Source organism: Brachyhypopomus gauderio, chromosome 15 (assembly GCF_052324685.1).
Source record: "Brachyhypopomus gauderio isolate BG-103 chromosome 15, BGAUD_0.2, whole genome shotgun sequence".
Lineage (NCBI taxonomy): Eukaryota > Metazoa > Chordata > Actinopteri > Gymnotiformes > Hypopomidae > Brachyhypopomus > Brachyhypopomus gauderio.
The window spans coordinates 8,520,608-8,538,540 of NC_135225.1; the positions used below are offsets into that span (position 1 = coordinate 8,520,608).

A 17,933-nucleotide genomic window follows, 5' to 3' on the forward strand; every position below is an offset into this window, starting at 1 on the left:
CAACCAATACTGATCTGTGATCTAGTGGGTTATAATACTCCGTGCATTAGCCCGGCTAGCTCAGTCGGTAGAGCATGAGACTCTTAATCTCAGGGTCGTGGGTTCGAGCCCCACGTTGGGCGCAAAGTTTTAATAACTGTTGCGTGCTATTTTAAGGTTTTCCAAATTACAAAAAAACCCTTAAAATCGTAACCACTACGTTACTACCATTATATATTATCATCATACCCGATTACATTAAAATTTTGTAGTTATACATGATGCAGCTTTATCGGTTTCCCTGGTGGTCTAGTGGTTAGGATTCGGCGCTCTCACCGCCGCGGCCCGGGTTCGATTCCCGGTCAGGGAACAAGCTTTTGACAATAATGATGGCTGTGTTCGAAATAGACTACTACATACTGGATACTGCATACTGGACTCAGTATATACTGGATACTGCATACTGGTCCTCGTAGTAGTATGCAGTACAGTTTCCAGTATGCGACAAAAGCAAAGCACACTACAGGGTCACGTGAACGTAGCGTTGCATGATGGGATGCAGTACACCACGAAGATAGCTCTGTTCGCGTACTGGAATATTTTGCGGAAGTAGTAGGTCATCCGGGTATGTTTCGCGTACTGGAAATTTTCATTTTGGTCACATACTGCATACGACATACTGATTTGGGGCTCGATCAGTACGCCAGTAGTATGTAGTAGACTATTTCGAACACAGCCGATATATTTTTATCAAAATACTCAAGGCCACCTTATAGGAATCAACAATAAAACACATACATGTAAAAACAGATATCAACAATGAATACTATAAATTAATAGCACTTAACCAGAAAAATCAAAAATTAAAAACGAGTTTCTATGGGGTCCGTGTCCAAAGCGTTTTTGTTTTTTAACAAGTATGTTTTCTTAATCCAACTTCATGTCATTTATTAATAAAACGGAAAATGGTAGTAAGAATGTAAAAAATAATAAAAAAGAAAAGCGTTCATTGCTAATTGTAAAATACCCATTTTATATTTTCCATTTGTGAGTTCTGAGACTGCCTATGTCGAGTGTCCTCTGCAGCAGCATGGAGCAGCATAGCTTCATTCTATTTAGAGGAAACCAGAGTGTTATAAAGACTGCATAAAGTTTAGCCTAGCTTGTGAAGATTTCGGGCAAACTTTATTAGCCTATTTAAGTCGGCAATTGACTGCAAAACTATCTGGTTATGTAGATTCAGTTATCCTACTTTTATATTTTCAAAGTTAATGTACATGAACTTATTTTTAGTCATTTTAGATTTCAAATTACATTTCGAGGTTTCTTGCAAGAATAAGGAAGCGTGGCATGTCTACTTTTCTAGGCACAGATTAAGTAAACATCCCACATCACAGTGCATTAAGTTCCCAGCCCAAGGGACATGCCCATTGCCACATTCTGTACCTTCACTATTCCTAATGCTTGTCCAGTGCTGCATGGAGTTCTTTGCTACTGCATGATGATCCCTCCCGGTTAAAATTATCGTTAGAAACAGTACAAGCGTATTGACATCTTAAAAAGGTAACAGTAGGCATTTTAAGGACCTGTTCCAAATCCTCACTTCGGATAACCTCATAGTAAGGCTCTACCGAGAAGGATAGCGGTCTGCAACTTCACTTTTTTTATACCTACATCCGGCTTATGTAAAAACGTTTGAGAATCATTTTCAGAACCGATTCGTTTTTCGATTATAAATTCTCTATTAAGACTTTTTATTATTTTTTTCATTTTGACTTGTCATCTTATAAGTAGCTCACAAGCTGAAGAGTAGTAGGCACCCCTGGTTCAGAGTTACTGCATGAAGTGTAAGCTTCACATCATACTTCATATTTATACTTTTATATTTTGTAACTCTCTTGCTATCAAATAAATACTGCTTAATATAATTACAAGACCTCGACTTCTGTGCCATCAATTCCACCACAGAATTTGGCATAGTCGTTAGGATGAGTGAGGATCATAGCGGAGGAATGCTAAAGGGAAAGTACCGCCAGGGTGCAGCTGAAAGTTCAGCTGAAAGCAATTTGTATTTTGATCATTTAAAGGATGGGTTTAAGTAACAGTAAAAAAATATGCCTTTGATGTCAGTCAACATCCCAATAGCATTTTTGAACACATGAATAGACTTTATGGTACTGACTTCTGCAACCATGTTCCATACTGGATAAAAAAAATTGTGGGTTTCGCCAAGTGGCTCATTGAGTGTGGTGTACTTAGGAAAGTTGATACAAGAGAGACCTAAAAAGGACAATAAGAAAGCATGCAAGTATTTAGATGACAATAAGGAAGATATGTTGCAAGTGTTGGTTAGAGGAGGCTCAAAAGAGAGCCAATATGCAAAAGAAGGTTAGGCAGGTAGGGCATGGGAAAAAATACTAATAAGGTGCCCCAGTGTGTCTCCTTAGCTTATCCTGACCTTGATGCCGCCCCAACGAGACGTCACCCAGCAGTCGTTGACGAACAACCAGCAGGAGCACCGGGGAGAGGGAGCCACTGCAGCTGCACCACTCCCAGATCCCGCCTCACAACAGATACCCACCACCATATGCTGACGCCAGAGCTGCCTTAGAAAATGCACAACGACGTGAACTGTCAGATGACTCTGCCCCTGTACTCTCCCCTGTCAGTAAGCACACCAGGCTTCAAACTGCAGTGAAGGAAGGAGGCCTTATGACAGCACCAGGCCCTCACACTGGATCATGGTATGAGATGGTGCCTGTTGCCAATCAGACAGCCCACCAGATGATGATAACCACGCCCAAACCAGTGGTCACCTAGTTCCCGATGGTAGAAGTCTCCGGCCCGGACTGGACTTCTGATGACATCATGAAAGCAGGCGAGGGTAAGAACTTGTGGCTTTTGTTCGGTCCAGTAGACCAACCCAATCAGAACTGAAATGTTTACTGATGGTCAAAGTCAGACCTCAGTTCCACAAGATCGACCGTGACTGGAATCCAGGTGATGTCCGTCTCCACCTACCTGAGTGGGACGCCCCTGGAAGAGGGGAAACTGATCTGAACGGACTGTACAGAGACTTGATAAGACATACAGCAACAAGCCATGCTGACTATGGTCCAGACCAGCCAAGATTACATCAGTAGCAGAGGAAGAGGCCAAGGCAGAGGGTGCGGTCGGGGCAAAGGCGGAAAAGAAGGAGGACGTGGTGGACAAAGAAACAAAGACAAAGACACATGCTACATTTGCAGCAAACAAGGACATTTTGCTAGAGACTGTCCAGAGTATTTTGTCAAATTTGTAAAAACCCAGCAGCACTCCCACAGGTAGAAATAATGGTTGAAAAACGCAAACTTAATTTTTTGGTAGACAGTGAAGCAACACACTCCGTTATAATGGCTGACCAGATAAATTGTGAAATGAAGCATGATAAAACTGTCAGAGTAATGGGTGTGGGAGGGGTAACTGTCTTAGAGAGTGTCTGTGTTTATCCAGTGTAATGTAGATAATAATGATTTGAACATAGCTTCCTGATCTCCACTACGTGCCCAGCTAATTTAATGTTTTGAGATTTGATGTGTACATTGCAATGCACACTGAATGGGCTATTTTTGTTTTGGGGAGAGCCCCAATTAATTAAATTGGCATCAGGACAACCAGGTTATGCCTATTAATGGCAGTATGGGGGTACCGAAGGGGGAATCAGAAAGCATTTCATGGCAGAGGTGACTTCCAGCAGATTTTTACATTAAACCAAGTGACACATTTCATTGCACATACATATCTGACGGACCAGATACAGAGTATGAGACCGGTTACAAGGTTACTGTGAATCACCCACCATTTACAATGCTGCACTGTGTGTGACTTTAGAAACATTGAAACTTCCAGAGGGAACAGCTTTACTCTTAGTTTGTACTCCAAACAGAGACCTTTGCAGACAGCCCACAGTGGCACTGCTAAATCATTTAGCAGAGGCAGGCCACAAGGCATCCAAATCAAAGTTGCAATACTGCAGAGAGAAAGTGTCCTAAGAAGTTTACGTCATCTCACAACAGTCACATGCACTATCTGAGGAGAGTGAAGGCCATAATGAAGCTTCCCAAACCGCGAACTAAGAAACAACTGTTATCATTTCTTGGCATGTGCTCATATTGTCGCACCTTTATTCTCTCCTACGCATAGAGCCAGGGGCCCCTCAGATAACTGATTCCCACCAAAGGATCCAGCACTTCAACGTTTGAGTTGACTCCCCAGGGGGATGCAGCTATTTAGCTCAGGCAGCTGAGCTAGTAGCCCTCACCAAGGCCAAATTGGCCCAAGGGAAAACAGTGAATATCTGTACAAACTCTAGATATGCTTGGGGAGTAGTGCATGATTTTGGCGCCATATGGAAAGACAGAGATTTCCTAACTAGTTCTGGCTGCAAAATTAAGAACCACAAACTAGTAGCGCAACTACTAGATGCTGTCCAGCTACCAGCGCAAGTAGCAATTATAAAATGTGCAGTGCACACCTCATCCCAAGATGAGGTAGCGAGAGGTAATGCTTTTACAGATGCCACTGCAAAAGCCACAGCGCATGTGACGCCTGATTAACTAGCCACCCAACAAGAACATGCATCCACTCCAATAACTACAATTGATATCCAACAAATGGCCTCCTCAGAGAAGGCCTAGTGGAAAGGACGGGCTGTGTTAAAACAGGAGGCATACGGGTACTCCCTGATACTACTAGACAGAGGTGGGGACTCGAGTCACATGACTTGGACTCAAGTCAGACTCGAGTCATTAATATTAAGACTTTTGACTTGACTTGAAAAAATATTCAGAGACTTAGACTTGACTTGGACTTTTACACCAATAACTTGGGACTTGAATTGGACTTGAACCTGTTTACTTGCAAAGACTTGATTTTTTTTTTTACCCCAAATCTAAATTTTAAAACGCATATTAATATTTATAAAGTGCGCCCCATTCATTTCATTTCCGTCCTTCTGACGCAGACCAGTGTGACGCTCGGGGTTCGGCGAAGGACGAGACACAGAATCCTGCCTTTTTGACTTACGTCCCTTTTAATCATACAATGATTGCGCAATAGCGCACGGATAACAAACACTCACACAGCCACATGTAGACTTTAGACAACGACGAGCACAGGACACTGCGCGAGAGCACATTAAATAGACAGACCACATTAGCCCCATGTGATTACGAGACGATTCACAGGTGAGACACATTATTCACACAACAAAGCTGTCACCACGAAGTTCCGAAAACGCAGACAGAGCACGTGGACAACGTTTACACACGCCCAAAAGGGAGGGGCCGGGGTCCTCAACGTGACAGACGCCCCCTCCAAGGGCACTACCCGTCCCGGGGTGCCAACAGGACCGAGTGCCCCGAACCCACGACGATGGGCGGATCCGACGCGGTCAGTCCTGCGTCTGGGAGGTGACTGCCCTCGGGGAAGCATCCGCCACGGACCGCCTAGAACACCCTCCCTGGGAACATAGGGGAAAAGACGTTAGACACGTTACACTGGACATTCACAAACACGCACACAGGCACATTGACACAGAGGAACGAATGGGAAAAATGGGTTAGGAATACACACGGGAAGACTGACGAACACTGGCACAGACAAACACATAACAGGCGCCAGGCTTCGCGCCAGGAGGAGAGCGAGCAGGGGGGAGAGGTCCGGAGCTGCGGGTGCTGCGTTGGGCAGTCCTCCTCCTGCCTTCGCTGTGGGCTCTCCGCCCGGTGCAGCGCGGCGGGCAGACGTGCCCGGTGCATCCCGGCGGGCAGACGTGCCCGGTGCTTCGCGGCTGGCGGACTGGTCGAGCGGGCCGTGTGGGTGGTCCCCTTCTGTCTCCATCTCCTCCTCTTTCTCCTCTCCCCGGCTCCACTCCATGGACTGCTCCGGGCTGCCACCCCGGGAGCAGTCCATAGCACTGTTGCTGGCGCGAGCGGAAGAGGGCGTCCGCTTCCCTCTCACGGTCTCCGCAGACCTCTCAGAGGGGGGAGGGCTCTCCTCCTCCTCCGCGGAGTAGGAGCCCTCTGACGAAGGGTACTCCCCTTCTCCCTCCTCTGCGGTGCGAGAGGAGCCTACGGGCGGAGGGAGGTAGTCATTGTCCTCCAATTCCTCCTCCGACTCTGCCTCCTCCCTACCGTAGTCCACGGTGGAGGCGGAGTTCTCCGACGGAGGGTATTCCTCTCCGTCCCCTCCACCGTAGTCCACGGTGGAGGCGGAGTCCTCTGCATCGTAGATGGACGGAGGGTAGTCCTCAGCATAGTCGACGGTGGTGTTGTCGCATATGGACTGAGGGTATTCCTCATCCTCCTCCCCCTCCCCAACATAGTCTATGGTGGGAGCGGAATAAACGGATAGAGGGTAATCCTCTTCGTCCTCCCCCTCCTCCTCATAGCCCGCACTGGGAGAAGGGCCCACAGGTAGAGGGGGGTATTCCTCCTCCTCTGACTCCTCCTCAGACTCCCCCTCTCCAAACTCCTCCTCCGGGGTCGACGCGGTAGCGCCGACTGTGCAGGCGCCAGCCCTCTGAGGCGAGAGGGTGCGGGAAGGAGAGGGGTTTCGCTTCCTCCACATATCTACCACTCCCTGGTAGAGCTCCACTTTTAACGCGGGATCCTCGGTCACATGGACCTCGCGTAGCATGAAGGCGCACACCTGGTCCGCCTCCAGCTGCTCCGGTGTAGGGGCGGCGTCTCGGCGTGGTGGAGGGGAAGAAGCGCGGTGATGCCGCTTACTGGGACGCTGACTCCTCTTTGGCCAAGTCGTATAGCCCGGCATGTTGGTGTCTCTTCGCGGCTCGTCGTTCTGTGACGCTCGGGGGTCGGCGAAGGACGAGACACAGAATCCTGCCTTTTTGACTTACGTCACTTTTAATCATACAATGATTGCGCAATAGTGCACGGATAACAAACACTCACACAGCCACGTGTAGACTTTAGACAACGACGAGCACAGGACACTGCGCGAGCGCACATTAAATAGACAGACCACATTAGCCCCATGTGATTACGAGACGATTCACAGGTGAGACACTTTATTCACACAACAAAGCTGTCACCACGAAGTTCCGAAAACGCAGACAGAGCACGTGGACAACGTTTACACACGCCCAAAAGGGAGGGGCCGGGGTCCTCAACGTGACAACCAGTCCTCTGCTTTTCCACACTCTGTACGTGTGTGTGTGCATGAGCTGCAGCACAACCAATCAAATGGGGGGTTGGCGAACGTAAATTTTTACCGGGCGGGGTGTAAAATGGACACAAATTAAGTATTATATCGCGATCGATCGATCGCCAGGGGTTGGTGCCAGAGCGAACTAGTAACTCATTGAATCATAGATGTGGATCAGAGGTAAATAAACTAGATTTTTTTCTAGAAATCGGACGTGTGGCGTGAGAGCGTGTGAAGACGGTCAAATGCGTGTGTCTCACGCTCAATGCGTGAGAGTTGGCAACCCTGGGTTCTGTATCTGAACTCGGGGAAGAGAGCCTCTCTCTGTCACCATCATAATATCCAGTTCTATCTCAGCATGGATTGTGTATTTGAAGACATCTACATCGAGAAAAATATATATTGACAAAAGTGGAGACATCATCGTGCACAAATGACATACAGACTTTTGGGCAGGAAATGCAATGCAGAATAGTTTACTGAAATGTCTAAAGTTGCAGATTCCTGTTAATTGTTCAGTTCTTATATTTGTTTGTCTTGTGTCACTCACACATGTTCTCCAAGAAACCAGATAACAGAAGAGAGGGAAAATGCTGTTATGGTTCTTTGTATTGTACTGTAAAAATATCAGCACTTTTTATTTGAACATGGAGTTCTACTTATGACTTTTTCACACAATATTTATTTCTGGAAAATTGTAGTTTAAAGTATGAATATTTTTGCAGCTAAGTTTAACAAATTGAACTGTGCAATAAAGAGGTGTAATTTTAATTTTTTTTTATACTTCGTGTTTTCAGTTACACATGTTTTATCAAGATTTGAGGAGAATACAGATTTAAAAAAGAACGCATGTCTATTATTTACATTTAAAATATACCTGCAACATTGGTAAAAAAAAAAAAAAAAAGACTCGAAAGGACTTGAAATTCCAAGTTTCAGACTTGGGACTTGACTTGACTGTTGCCTGTCTTGACTCGAGACTTGACTTGACTTGAGTGTATTTGCTTGAGACGTGACTCGGGACTTGAGGTATAAAGACTTGGACTTACTTGAGACTTGCAAAACACTGACTTGGTCCCACCTCTGCTACTAGACCTTGACTACCAAAGGCTTACATGCGAGGCCTAGTTAAGATTGCTCATGGGTGGAGTCACATGAGCAAAAGGGGGAATAGTAGACAGCATAACAAAACACTGGTTCGCACCAGGTATCACTACTTATACTCAAAATTTTTGTTCAAAATGTTTGATCTGTGCACAGAACTACAATAGGAGAGACACCAACACAATACCAGCCCCATCAGGACACCCGCCAGCAACAGAACCGTTTCAACATTGGCAAATAGACTTTGTGGAACTAACATCATCTGAAGGAAAGAAATTCTGATGGGGTGTAAAATGGACACAGCGAGAAAAAAAAGACGGATTTAAAGTGTGCAGAAACAGTCTAAATAGTTGTTTGAACTAACCTAGTGAAAACCGCGACATTAAATGAATTTTCTTTGACGGGACCGAATATTAAAAAGAAGGAAAACCGGGACAAACCGGGACAGCCCAGGAAAACCGGGACAGGTGGCAACCCTATTCCCCAGTGGGGTCTGCTACAGAGAATCTCCAGTGATAACGGGACACTCTTTGTCCACACAGGACTTCAAAATCTGACTAAATATGTAGGTATAGACATGTACAAGCATTACAGCTACCACCCTGCCAGTGCAGGCGCAGTGCAAAGAGCAAACGGCACAAGTCCAGCCAGGAAACAGGGCAGTCCTGGACAAAATGTTTGCCATTAGTGTTGTGGCAGTGTAGGACCAGACCACAAGCTAAGACAGGGCTGTCAGCATTTGAAATTGTCTTTGGCAGGCCTCCCAACACAGGTCTCTGACCCCCAGAGTTGGAGAACCACCTGTTGAATGAACAACTAATTCAATACTGTTTGTCTTTGTACAAGTCTCTGTACTGTGTCTAAGCAGGTTAAAGCAGTGTTGCTAGAACCAGAAGACCATCTGCTCCACTCCTTCATTCCCGGTGACTGGGTTACAGAACCAGATGATTCCTAAAGCTTCTGAAAGAATGACTATTGTTGCATGAAGATTATGTTGAATGATTAAGAGAATCAAAGGGGGAGAATGTGAAGGAAATATTGATTATATTCATGTGTGATTCATGTTAATGTCCATGCAGACACTAGCACATTCTGTGTGTAAAGTACTGCTTGGACTGCTTAGTAATTAACTGTAACCATACTGAATATGTTTTTCTGTAAGACTGAAGGTTTCTGTGCAGAGTCTAGAGTTATCTAGGGTTAGAGATAATATTGCTTATCAGTTTCTGTGCACCCAAGGTTGAATCCCAGGGAAACTGATGACTGCTGGGAAGCAGGCATCCTTAGTTTTTTCTACACACACACTTTGACTATAAGAAACTGGACTGAGAGAAACAGTTCAGAGTTACTGCATGAAGCATAAGCTTCACATCATACTTCACATTTATACTTTTATATTTTGTAACTCTCTTGCTATCAAAAAAATACTGCTTAATATAACAAGACCTCCACTTCTGTGCCATCAATTCCACCACAACCCTCACACATATACACCTACACGCACATGTACATCCACCCCAACATACATTCCCACACACATTCACCCACACCCATATACACTCTTATGGACATAGCCTATATACACCCCCCAATGTACTTACACATTCACCCCAATATATACACACACACTCATACATTCCCCCTCTCCCACCCACCCAGGTACCTCAGAGCCCCAAGGCCCAGCACAGGGTCGGGTGGTCCCAGGCACCTGCTCCCCCCGCACCCCGGGCCCCACACCCCATAGCCCAGATGCAGCGCCCCCCGAGCCCCCCCTCACCACCATCCAGGGCAAACACACAAACATCCCAGGTCGGTAGCCCCGGCCCTCCAGCCCAGGAAGCGGCCCCAGCCACCAACTAGGCCACCCGGGAGCTGAAGCCCCAGCCAACCACCCCGAATATCTAATGGAACTGATCAGTGGGAACCAGAGAGAATTAAATTCTTCCAACTGGTCTTTAGAGAAAGCAGACATTAAGACTTTATTTTACAATTTAATTTTTCATACAGAAAATAATTCTGGAAATAGCCTATAATGTGTCATTTTGCAAATATAACACACGGCAAAGTGAAGGAAAAAAAAAAACCCAGTCAACTCGCGCCCTCCAAATACAAACAAAAATGCTTTGGACGGAACGTACACGGACCCTATGGGACCTTTAAATTCTTGGCTCAGTATTGAGTAGAAGCACCCTTTTGAGCTAGTACAGCCATGAGTTTTCTTGGGAATGATGCAATTCACACCTGAATTTGGGGATCCTCTGCCATTCTTCCTTCCAGATCCTCTCCAGTTCTGTAAGGTTGGATGGTGAACGTTGGTGGACAGCCATTTTCAGGTCTCTCCAGAGATGCTCAATTGGGTTCAAGTCAAAAATGGTCACAGAGTTGTTCTGAAGCCACTCCTTTGTTGTTTTAGCTGTGTGCCTAGGGTCATTATCTTGTTAGAAGGTAAACCTTTAACCCAGTCTGAGGTCCAGAGCACTCTGGAAGAGGTTTTCTTCCAGGATATCTCTGTACTTGGCACACTCATCTTTCCTTCAATTGCAACCAGTTATCCTAACCCTGCAGCTTAAAAAAACCCCATAGCATGATGCTGCCGCCACCATGTTTCACTGTTGGGATTGTGTTGGGCAGGTGATGAGACGTGCCTGATTTTCTCATACATACCGCTTAGAATCAACAGCTAAAAGTTCCATCCTCATCTCATCAGAGCAGAAAATCTTATTTCATAATCTGGGAGTCCTTCATGTTTTTTGGCAAACTCTATGTAGGCTTTCAAATGTCTTGCAGTGAGGAGAAGCGTCCGTCGGGCCACTCTGCCATAAAGTTCAAATTGGAAGGCTGCAGTGATAGTGGAGTTTGTGGAACTTCCTCCCATCTCCCTACTGCATCTCTGGAGCTCAGCCACAGTGATCTTTGGGTTCTTTACCTCTCTCGCCACTACTCTACTTCCAAGATTGCTCAGTTTGACTGAACGGCCAAGGTCTAGGAAGAGTTCTGGTTGTCCCAAACGTCTTCCATTTAAGGATTATGGAGGCCACTGTGCTCTTAGGAACCTTGAGTGCTGCAGAAATTCTTTTGTAACCTTGGCCAGATGTGTGCCTCACCACAGTGATTAGCTCCTTGGGCAGTTCTTTTAACATCATGATTTTCATTTGCTCTAACATGCTCTGCGAGCTGTGAGGTCTTATATAGACAGGTGTGTGCCTTTCATAATCGAGTCCAATCAGTTTAATCAAAGACAGCTGGCCTCCAACGAAGGAGTAGCATCTTAAGGAGAATCAGAAGCAATGGAAAGCATGTAAACCCAGGTTCACTCTACACGACTCTTCAGTCGTCAGGTTTTTGTGCCGTTCACACTACATGACTGGTTGTCCACTTCTAAAAATGACCCGGGATCCACGGTGAATGTATTTTAGACGCTGGAGGTGCATTCTCCCGGAGGTGCGTAGTTCGATCGAGGTCGTTGCAGTTCATACAGAACATTTCAGTCGATTTGAAGCGGCAAAAGATAGCAAAAAGTGTAGTCCGTAGTAGTAAAACGGGCTAAGATGCACTATTTCTTAACAATTGTTAAATTGAGAAACGTAATGTGTTTGTAAAATTAAATAATCTGAACGATTCCGCTGCACTTAAAAATACAAGACTTGCAGAACCGTTTAAAAAGGAACACCTCCTTCGAGCCGGATTCGAACCAGCGACCTAAGGATTACTGGGTTTAACCGCTACAGTCCTCCGCTCTACCAACTGAGCTATCGAAGGGGCTGAAACGCGATTTGCGCGAACGTCCATTTAGGTACATCAAAGTTTTTAAATAAAAAATGATAATAATAATAATGTAGTGTCAATAAAATTCGATTCCTATGATTTGTCATTGTGTTAACGTTGTATCTTTGGAGGAAATTGACGTTATCGTGTCGCCAGAAAGCAATATAAGACGGAGTTTGGCTCCCTCTAGTGGGCAACGTAATTCTGAAAGTAATTGGCATTCGATACATATACACACAGAACATGGCAGCACATTTATGAACCAAACAGTTTTGATGATGGATACAACTAGTGATATGGAAACAATTGTACTCAAAATGAACGTTTAACATATCTAATTGCCATGATTATTGAACATGTGTATATTGCAGATCAAATTTAAAACAAATGTTTAGCTTTTAATCATTAGACTAGACTATAGGCATGTGTGTGTATTTTTGGACTCTGCATCGCACAACGGATGAATGACTTCCGTCTGAAACATCCAATGTTTGGGGAACGTTTGGTAGTTCACTGTTTTTATTAGTTCCCTGTGTAGCTTTACACCTTTAACTAATTACCAGGACAATTTTGTCCACCATCAAATCACAATTTTATTACCTGTTTTCACTTGTATAATTTCACTTCATAATCACAACAACTTATAAAGATCACTGTTCTTTAGAATAGTGCCACCAAAGGGCCCTGAACCATGAGATAAAAGTTGGGGATTATCATCTTAACTATCTTACTGTGTCTGCTGTTGTGCGACTTTCAGCAGGGCATCTAGTTACAGCTGTAGACACAGTAGGTTGCTGGGATAAATGTTTATTGGTTTAGTAGAAGAGCCTCGAAACCATCCTGTTTAGATTTGAAGTTAGTTAAGGAACTTTGATAGTTCACCATTTTATCACATTTTTTACTTTATTACATTTTATATTTGTTCTTCTAATTGTTTTAAGTTTGCAATTTTATTATTTTATTATTCTGTTTTCTTCTATTGTTTTAATAAATATTTGTCATTTTATTATTTTGTTAACTTATTTTATGTTTTCTTCTATTTAGTCTGTAAAGCACTTTGTTGCATGTATTTACATCCACCGGCCACCAGAGGGAGCCAACGGGCTAATCAAACCAAACGCGCTCCACCTGCTTGACAGCCCTTTATAAGCATCTCCTTCTAAGATGCCTGCACAGTCCCCAGATTTAAATATTATTGAGCCACTTTGGGGTGTTTTGGAGGAGTTTTCCTCCACCAGCATCACGTAGTGACCTGGCCACTATCCTGCAAGAAGAATGGCTTAAAATCCCTCTGACCACTGTGCAGGACTTGTATACGTCATTCCCAAGATGAACTGACACTGTATTGGCCGCAAAAGGAGGCCCTACACCATACTAATAAATTATTGTTGTCTAAAACCAGATGTTTCATTGTCCAACCCCTGTGTGTGTGTGATATATATATATATATATATCACAAATGCATAATCTTTTAATATAATAGTTTATTTTAAAAGAAATAAGGTCAGCAGTAGTAAATTTAATAATTTTTAAATTTTCAAGAAAAATCACATTGTAAATATATTCTGTATGTTATCAGTGTGCTCTATCTGCAATTAGTGTTCATAACTGACTGACATGTTGATAGAAATTTTCCTATCTATGTACTTTCAGCAGATGTTTGGGTTAATAGAACAGACAAAATTGTAGGCAGATGCACAATTTGCGTTTGACCAGCCAGCTGAAAGAAAAAAAAAACTGATTTGAGAATTGCATTTTATCTAAACACATTAATGTAAATGTACATTATTCACAAACTGGAATACATGACACAATTGTAAGCAAAATATTAGTTACCATTGGATTTGATGTAGGCACAAGGGTAGCTGTTGACACTGTTCAGCGGCAGCCAGTTGGAGTAGTAGAATCCTGCCCTATCAATCCACCACCATGTTCCCTGGATAACACAGAATGAATTTTACTGTATTACAGTAACATAATACTGTAGTACAAACTACTTTGTACTACTACTTTGATGGCACTATTAACAATTTCTGAAAGGTGTAAAGAGTTTAATTCTTTGTAAGAATTGCAACTGAATTCTTTAATTCAAAGAAATTACATTTATTGCTGTGTTTATTGCTTAATAATGCTTAATTATATTCATTGGTTTATGATTGTGTAAATGTATCAAGCCAATACTGAGTGGTTTCATTGGTCAGCTCCCAATGTAATTGTATTACCTGGAAGTAGTAAGCACCAATCCATGCCTGTGATAACCCAGAAGCTGTAACCAAGTTCTGCAGGAAGTATTCTTCATCAGGACTTTGTACAGATGCCAGACTACCCCGAAGACTTACACAGTGTCTCTGAAGAGAGAGTACATGAACGAGACAAAGGGAAAAATGAAAAATCCAAGCTCTGTTGCTGTTCAGATACCATAACACATGAAGGACAAGTTATATTAAAATACTAGATGGTACATTCATTATATAAGCAGAGTAGCACAAAGCTGACTTCTGTGGTCACTTTTCAGTTCTGTCCCCCATGTTTAAAATAAGAATAAAAGTTAATACAAATGATAAATTACAAGGAGTATTTTCCACCTATATGTGGTTTCTTTTTAGTGGTTTCCAGAGAATATTCCTGTGTGATCCTCTTTACTCTGGTATGTAGTTGAATGTGTACAGTACACATCAAATTGTTGAAGTGGATTTGTGTTAAAATCTGTGTGGACTTAAAATCTACTGTGATCTGACCAGTCTACACCAGGTTCCTCATCCTGTTATCTTTTCAGCATTTTTGTGATTGTGGTTCTAAACAGTGTACAGGTAGACATTTACCTCAGCAGCAACCCAAGACATTGCTGATTTTACAACCTGAAAACAGCGAGATCTGTAATTAAACCATCCAGGTGGGCAGTAAATGCGTTCTGTTAAAAAAAAATCCACAAAAAAAAAACAGCACAGTTTTACATCATTCTATGTCTTTTTGGGTTTAATAAGAACACTGAAATGATAAAGGGTTATCAGTGAAATGTAAAAAAAAACAAGGTTGTGTTTTATCCCCAAATAAAGAGAATATTGATTATTTACTAATAGACAATGGTTGGTTATGGTTGTCCAAAGTGGATTTGATAGCAGAGGCGAGACTAACCTGGAAAAGCCAACTCCTCAATAGCCCCGTTAGCTGCATCTTTTGTAGAAATTAACCAAACAAATAAATAAAAACTTCACATAATGTTGATAAATAATTTTTATTTGATGTGTTAGATGTGAGTTCTTTAATGTGACATACTTACCTTTAGGTGAGAGATCTTTCACATGTTCTTCAACTTCTTTGGTCTCCACTACCAGATATTTTTGAAAGGTCAGATTGACAGCCACACCTGTTTCACCTATACTTTATAGGTTTAAATGCTAATATAATCCTGTTATACAAGATTAGATGACTTATTATTGTTATTATTATTATTATTATTATTATTATTATTATTGCAGGCAACTAAAGCAGTCATAGCACATAGAGTTTAACAGACTTACCTGGTAACTTTGAATTCTGCTCATGTTCCATGAGAACTGCTCCTTTTGGAGAAACATTTATCAACAAACTTAATTCAAATACAACTTCTAAGTATCCATAATCAAAAACCCCATGCAGTTGTTAATACTTAGTTGAGATGTATGTTTTGAATGGTCTTGTACCTGAAACAGTCCTCAGTGCAAAAACAGCACACAACAGTAGAGACACTATCCAACCTTTCATGATGACAACTACAGCAACACAGTAAAAAGCACAACATATTTTATATTAAATGTGATCCAAACCCAAACAGCTGCAGGTCAAATGTTGGGTGGAGGTTTAGCTAAATTCATGTGCAGCACAAACCACTGAATACTGCAAAACTGTTTTAAACAAACGTGCTTTTTAGGCCATTATTGTTATGACACATATTCAGTGCTAGCAAGGCAAAAATGGCTATCACAAAGAAACAACTACTTACCTGTTGTTGATGGATCCCAGGTTATAATTGTTTCACAGATGTACAGTAATGGGAACAGTGAAGTTCTCAGTATTTATATATACTGTGCTCATTATTTGCACTTTGTAATTCAGGAAATCAGCTGATTAGATAACCATAATAACCTCACTGACCAGATAACACTTTTTATTGTTATTTTATATTATTTATCATAAATTCGGTAGTTGCTGGTAAGCTATAAAACAATGATTAACTTGCTACATCAGAACATCAGATCACAGGCTGATTTAAATACAATGTCTTAACTTGCTAGTTACATCTGGTTCTATCTGTGTGTCATATACTGGATTATTTAATTTAATTTTATTTTATATTTTAATGTAAAATAATAGCCATGTATCTTTTATTCATAGAAAATCGCATATAATTTAACATTCAAGGATTTTGGTACATTCTACAAAAATGTTCCTTGAAACCAAAGAAATAATGAGACAAGACTTGATGAATCACTTATCTTTTAATATATGGCAGGCCCAGTTTAACAAGTTCTTGTGATATTATGTCAAGACAGATTTTTACACCCACTGACGCACAAGGGAGAAGAAACCTGTTCCTTAACGCCAGTCAGCTGTAAAAGATTGTACACTGTTAAACGTACATTACTTCCCCCTCAAACGTACATTCTGCAGATGAGACAGAACAAATTAGATACATCTTCCAGAAATATCTTTTTCACTTTATATTTCACTGTATTTTTGTTCATTTATGTTTTTCAACCTACGGTTAGAAAGAATGATTATGTATGTTGTGATTTGTAACTCTAAATTCTTTGAACACAGGAGAGAATGACGAGTGTACTTCTTACATGAAACATTATTTACCTTAAACATGTGCCTGTAAGAATACAAATTCATTTATACCTATAAGAATATGAATTCTAATGTACCTCTGCAGCTATTTACTGCTAATCTAATATATTATGTTCTTCTAAAAAGGCACTCTTAATTAAGAAATACATTTAAAATATTTAGATTTTGTGCAGGTTTAGATTTAAAATATTTAGATTTTGTGTATCATTTATTATATATATATTATATATTTATTGTATGTTATACAATATATTGTTTTGGTACAAGCATGATATTATAAAAAAAATAATTCACAAATGAAGTCCTTGTGAGTACTACAGAACCTGATCAATTTAAATGATTATACTACCGTAAGCTCATGATGACTGATGGCATGACTAAATGAACAGAATAAACAGTATTTTTGTAAAACAGTGATTTAACTGTTGGTCTGTGGTTAGTATCAGGTGTCAGTTTATGCCCCTATTTGTTAAATAATTTGCATCACTTATGAAATTATTTTCATCAGGTCCAATTGCATTATATCATATATCTGTAATCCAGTCATTCTCATGTTCCAAGAGTGACTTACTATAATGACAGTAACAAGGAAATGGACATGGTTGATATCTATTGTCTCCGGGAAAACTTGTGTGTCCTTTCATAACTTCTCATTAATGACTGGCAAAGCAGGATAATGTTTTATGATGGCTGTTGCGAAATCAGTATGCAGATAAGGACTAAATGCTACACTTCTATGAGACCATTTCTGATCACTCTCGAATCTTATATGACCTGCATCCATGTCCAGATGATAACAACTCCTTTAACAAACACACAAAATTGCTTTGTCTTCACTGGACAAAAGGGTCTAAAAGTCAAGGTAATTCATGGATAGAAGGTCACTATAGAGGATAAAGGCCTCTGTTAACTGTTAATTTATGTGAAAGGGACATGTTGGACAGCAAGCACAGCCAATAAATATTGGTATATGGGGTGAATGGGGTATATGTGAGACTGGAAATTGGTAGTGGGTGTAGCTAAACACCTACAGGTCACACCGTGTATCGCGT

At 41.8% G+C, this 17,933-nt stretch overlaps 1 protein-coding gene and 3 non-coding genes across 4 annotated transcripts; 2 read left to right on the forward strand and 2 right to left on the reverse strand.

Annotated features, from left to right (window-relative positions):
* Positions 1 to 49: 49 nt before the first annotated feature.
* Positions 50 to 122, forward strand: trnak-cuu (transfer RNA lysine (anticodon CUU)). The gene has a single exon. It is a non-coding gene; the product is annotated as a tRNA-Lys (tRNA).
* Positions 123 to 277: 155 nt separating this feature from the next.
* Positions 278 to 349, forward strand: trnae-cuc (transfer RNA glutamic acid (anticodon CUC)). Its single transcript has one exon. It is a non-coding gene; the product is annotated as a tRNA-Glu (tRNA).
* Positions 350 to 11,957: 11,608 nt separating this feature from the next.
* trnay-gua (transfer RNA tyrosine (anticodon GUA)) lies at positions 11,958 to 12,045 on the reverse strand. The gene is given in 2 exon segments: positions 11,958 to 11,993; positions 12,009 to 12,045. It is a non-coding gene; the product is annotated as a tRNA-Tyr (tRNA).
* A 1,588-nt stretch (positions 12,046 to 13,633) lies between these two features.
* On the reverse strand, positions 13,634 to 16,072 carry LOC143476794 (ladderlectin-like). Its single transcript, XM_076975141.1, has 9 exons — positions 16,034 to 16,072; positions 15,735 to 15,803; positions 15,573 to 15,614; positions 15,332 to 15,379; positions 15,187 to 15,225; positions 14,874 to 14,962; positions 14,274 to 14,399; positions 13,888 to 13,987; positions 13,634 to 13,771 (listed from the first exon to the last, which is right to left on the reverse strand). The coding sequence occupies exons 2-9, from the start codon at positions 15,793 to 15,795 to the stop codon at positions 13,701 to 13,703; spliced, it is 576 nt and encodes a 191-aa protein (XP_076831256.1). The 5' UTR covers positions 15,796 to 15,803; positions 16,034 to 16,072; the 3' UTR covers positions 13,634 to 13,700.
* Between the last annotated feature and the right edge of the window lie 1,861 nt (positions 16,073 to 17,933).

Excerpts from the sequence above, each read along its gene's own strand:
- LOC143476794 (XM_076975141.1), bottom strand. The coding sequence starts at position 15,795 with ATGAAAGGTTGGATAGTGTCTCTACTGTTGTGTGCTGTTTTTGCACTG. Across the intron at positions 14,963-15,186 it reads TGAGGAGTTGGCTTTTCCAG|AACGCATTTACTGCCCACCT; the intron begins GTTAGTCTCGCC and ends TTTTTTTAACAG. Across the intron at positions 14,400-14,873 it reads TGTCTTGGGTTGCTGCTGAG|AGACACTGTGTAAGTCTTCG; the intron begins GTAAATGTCTAC and ends CTCTCTCTTCAG.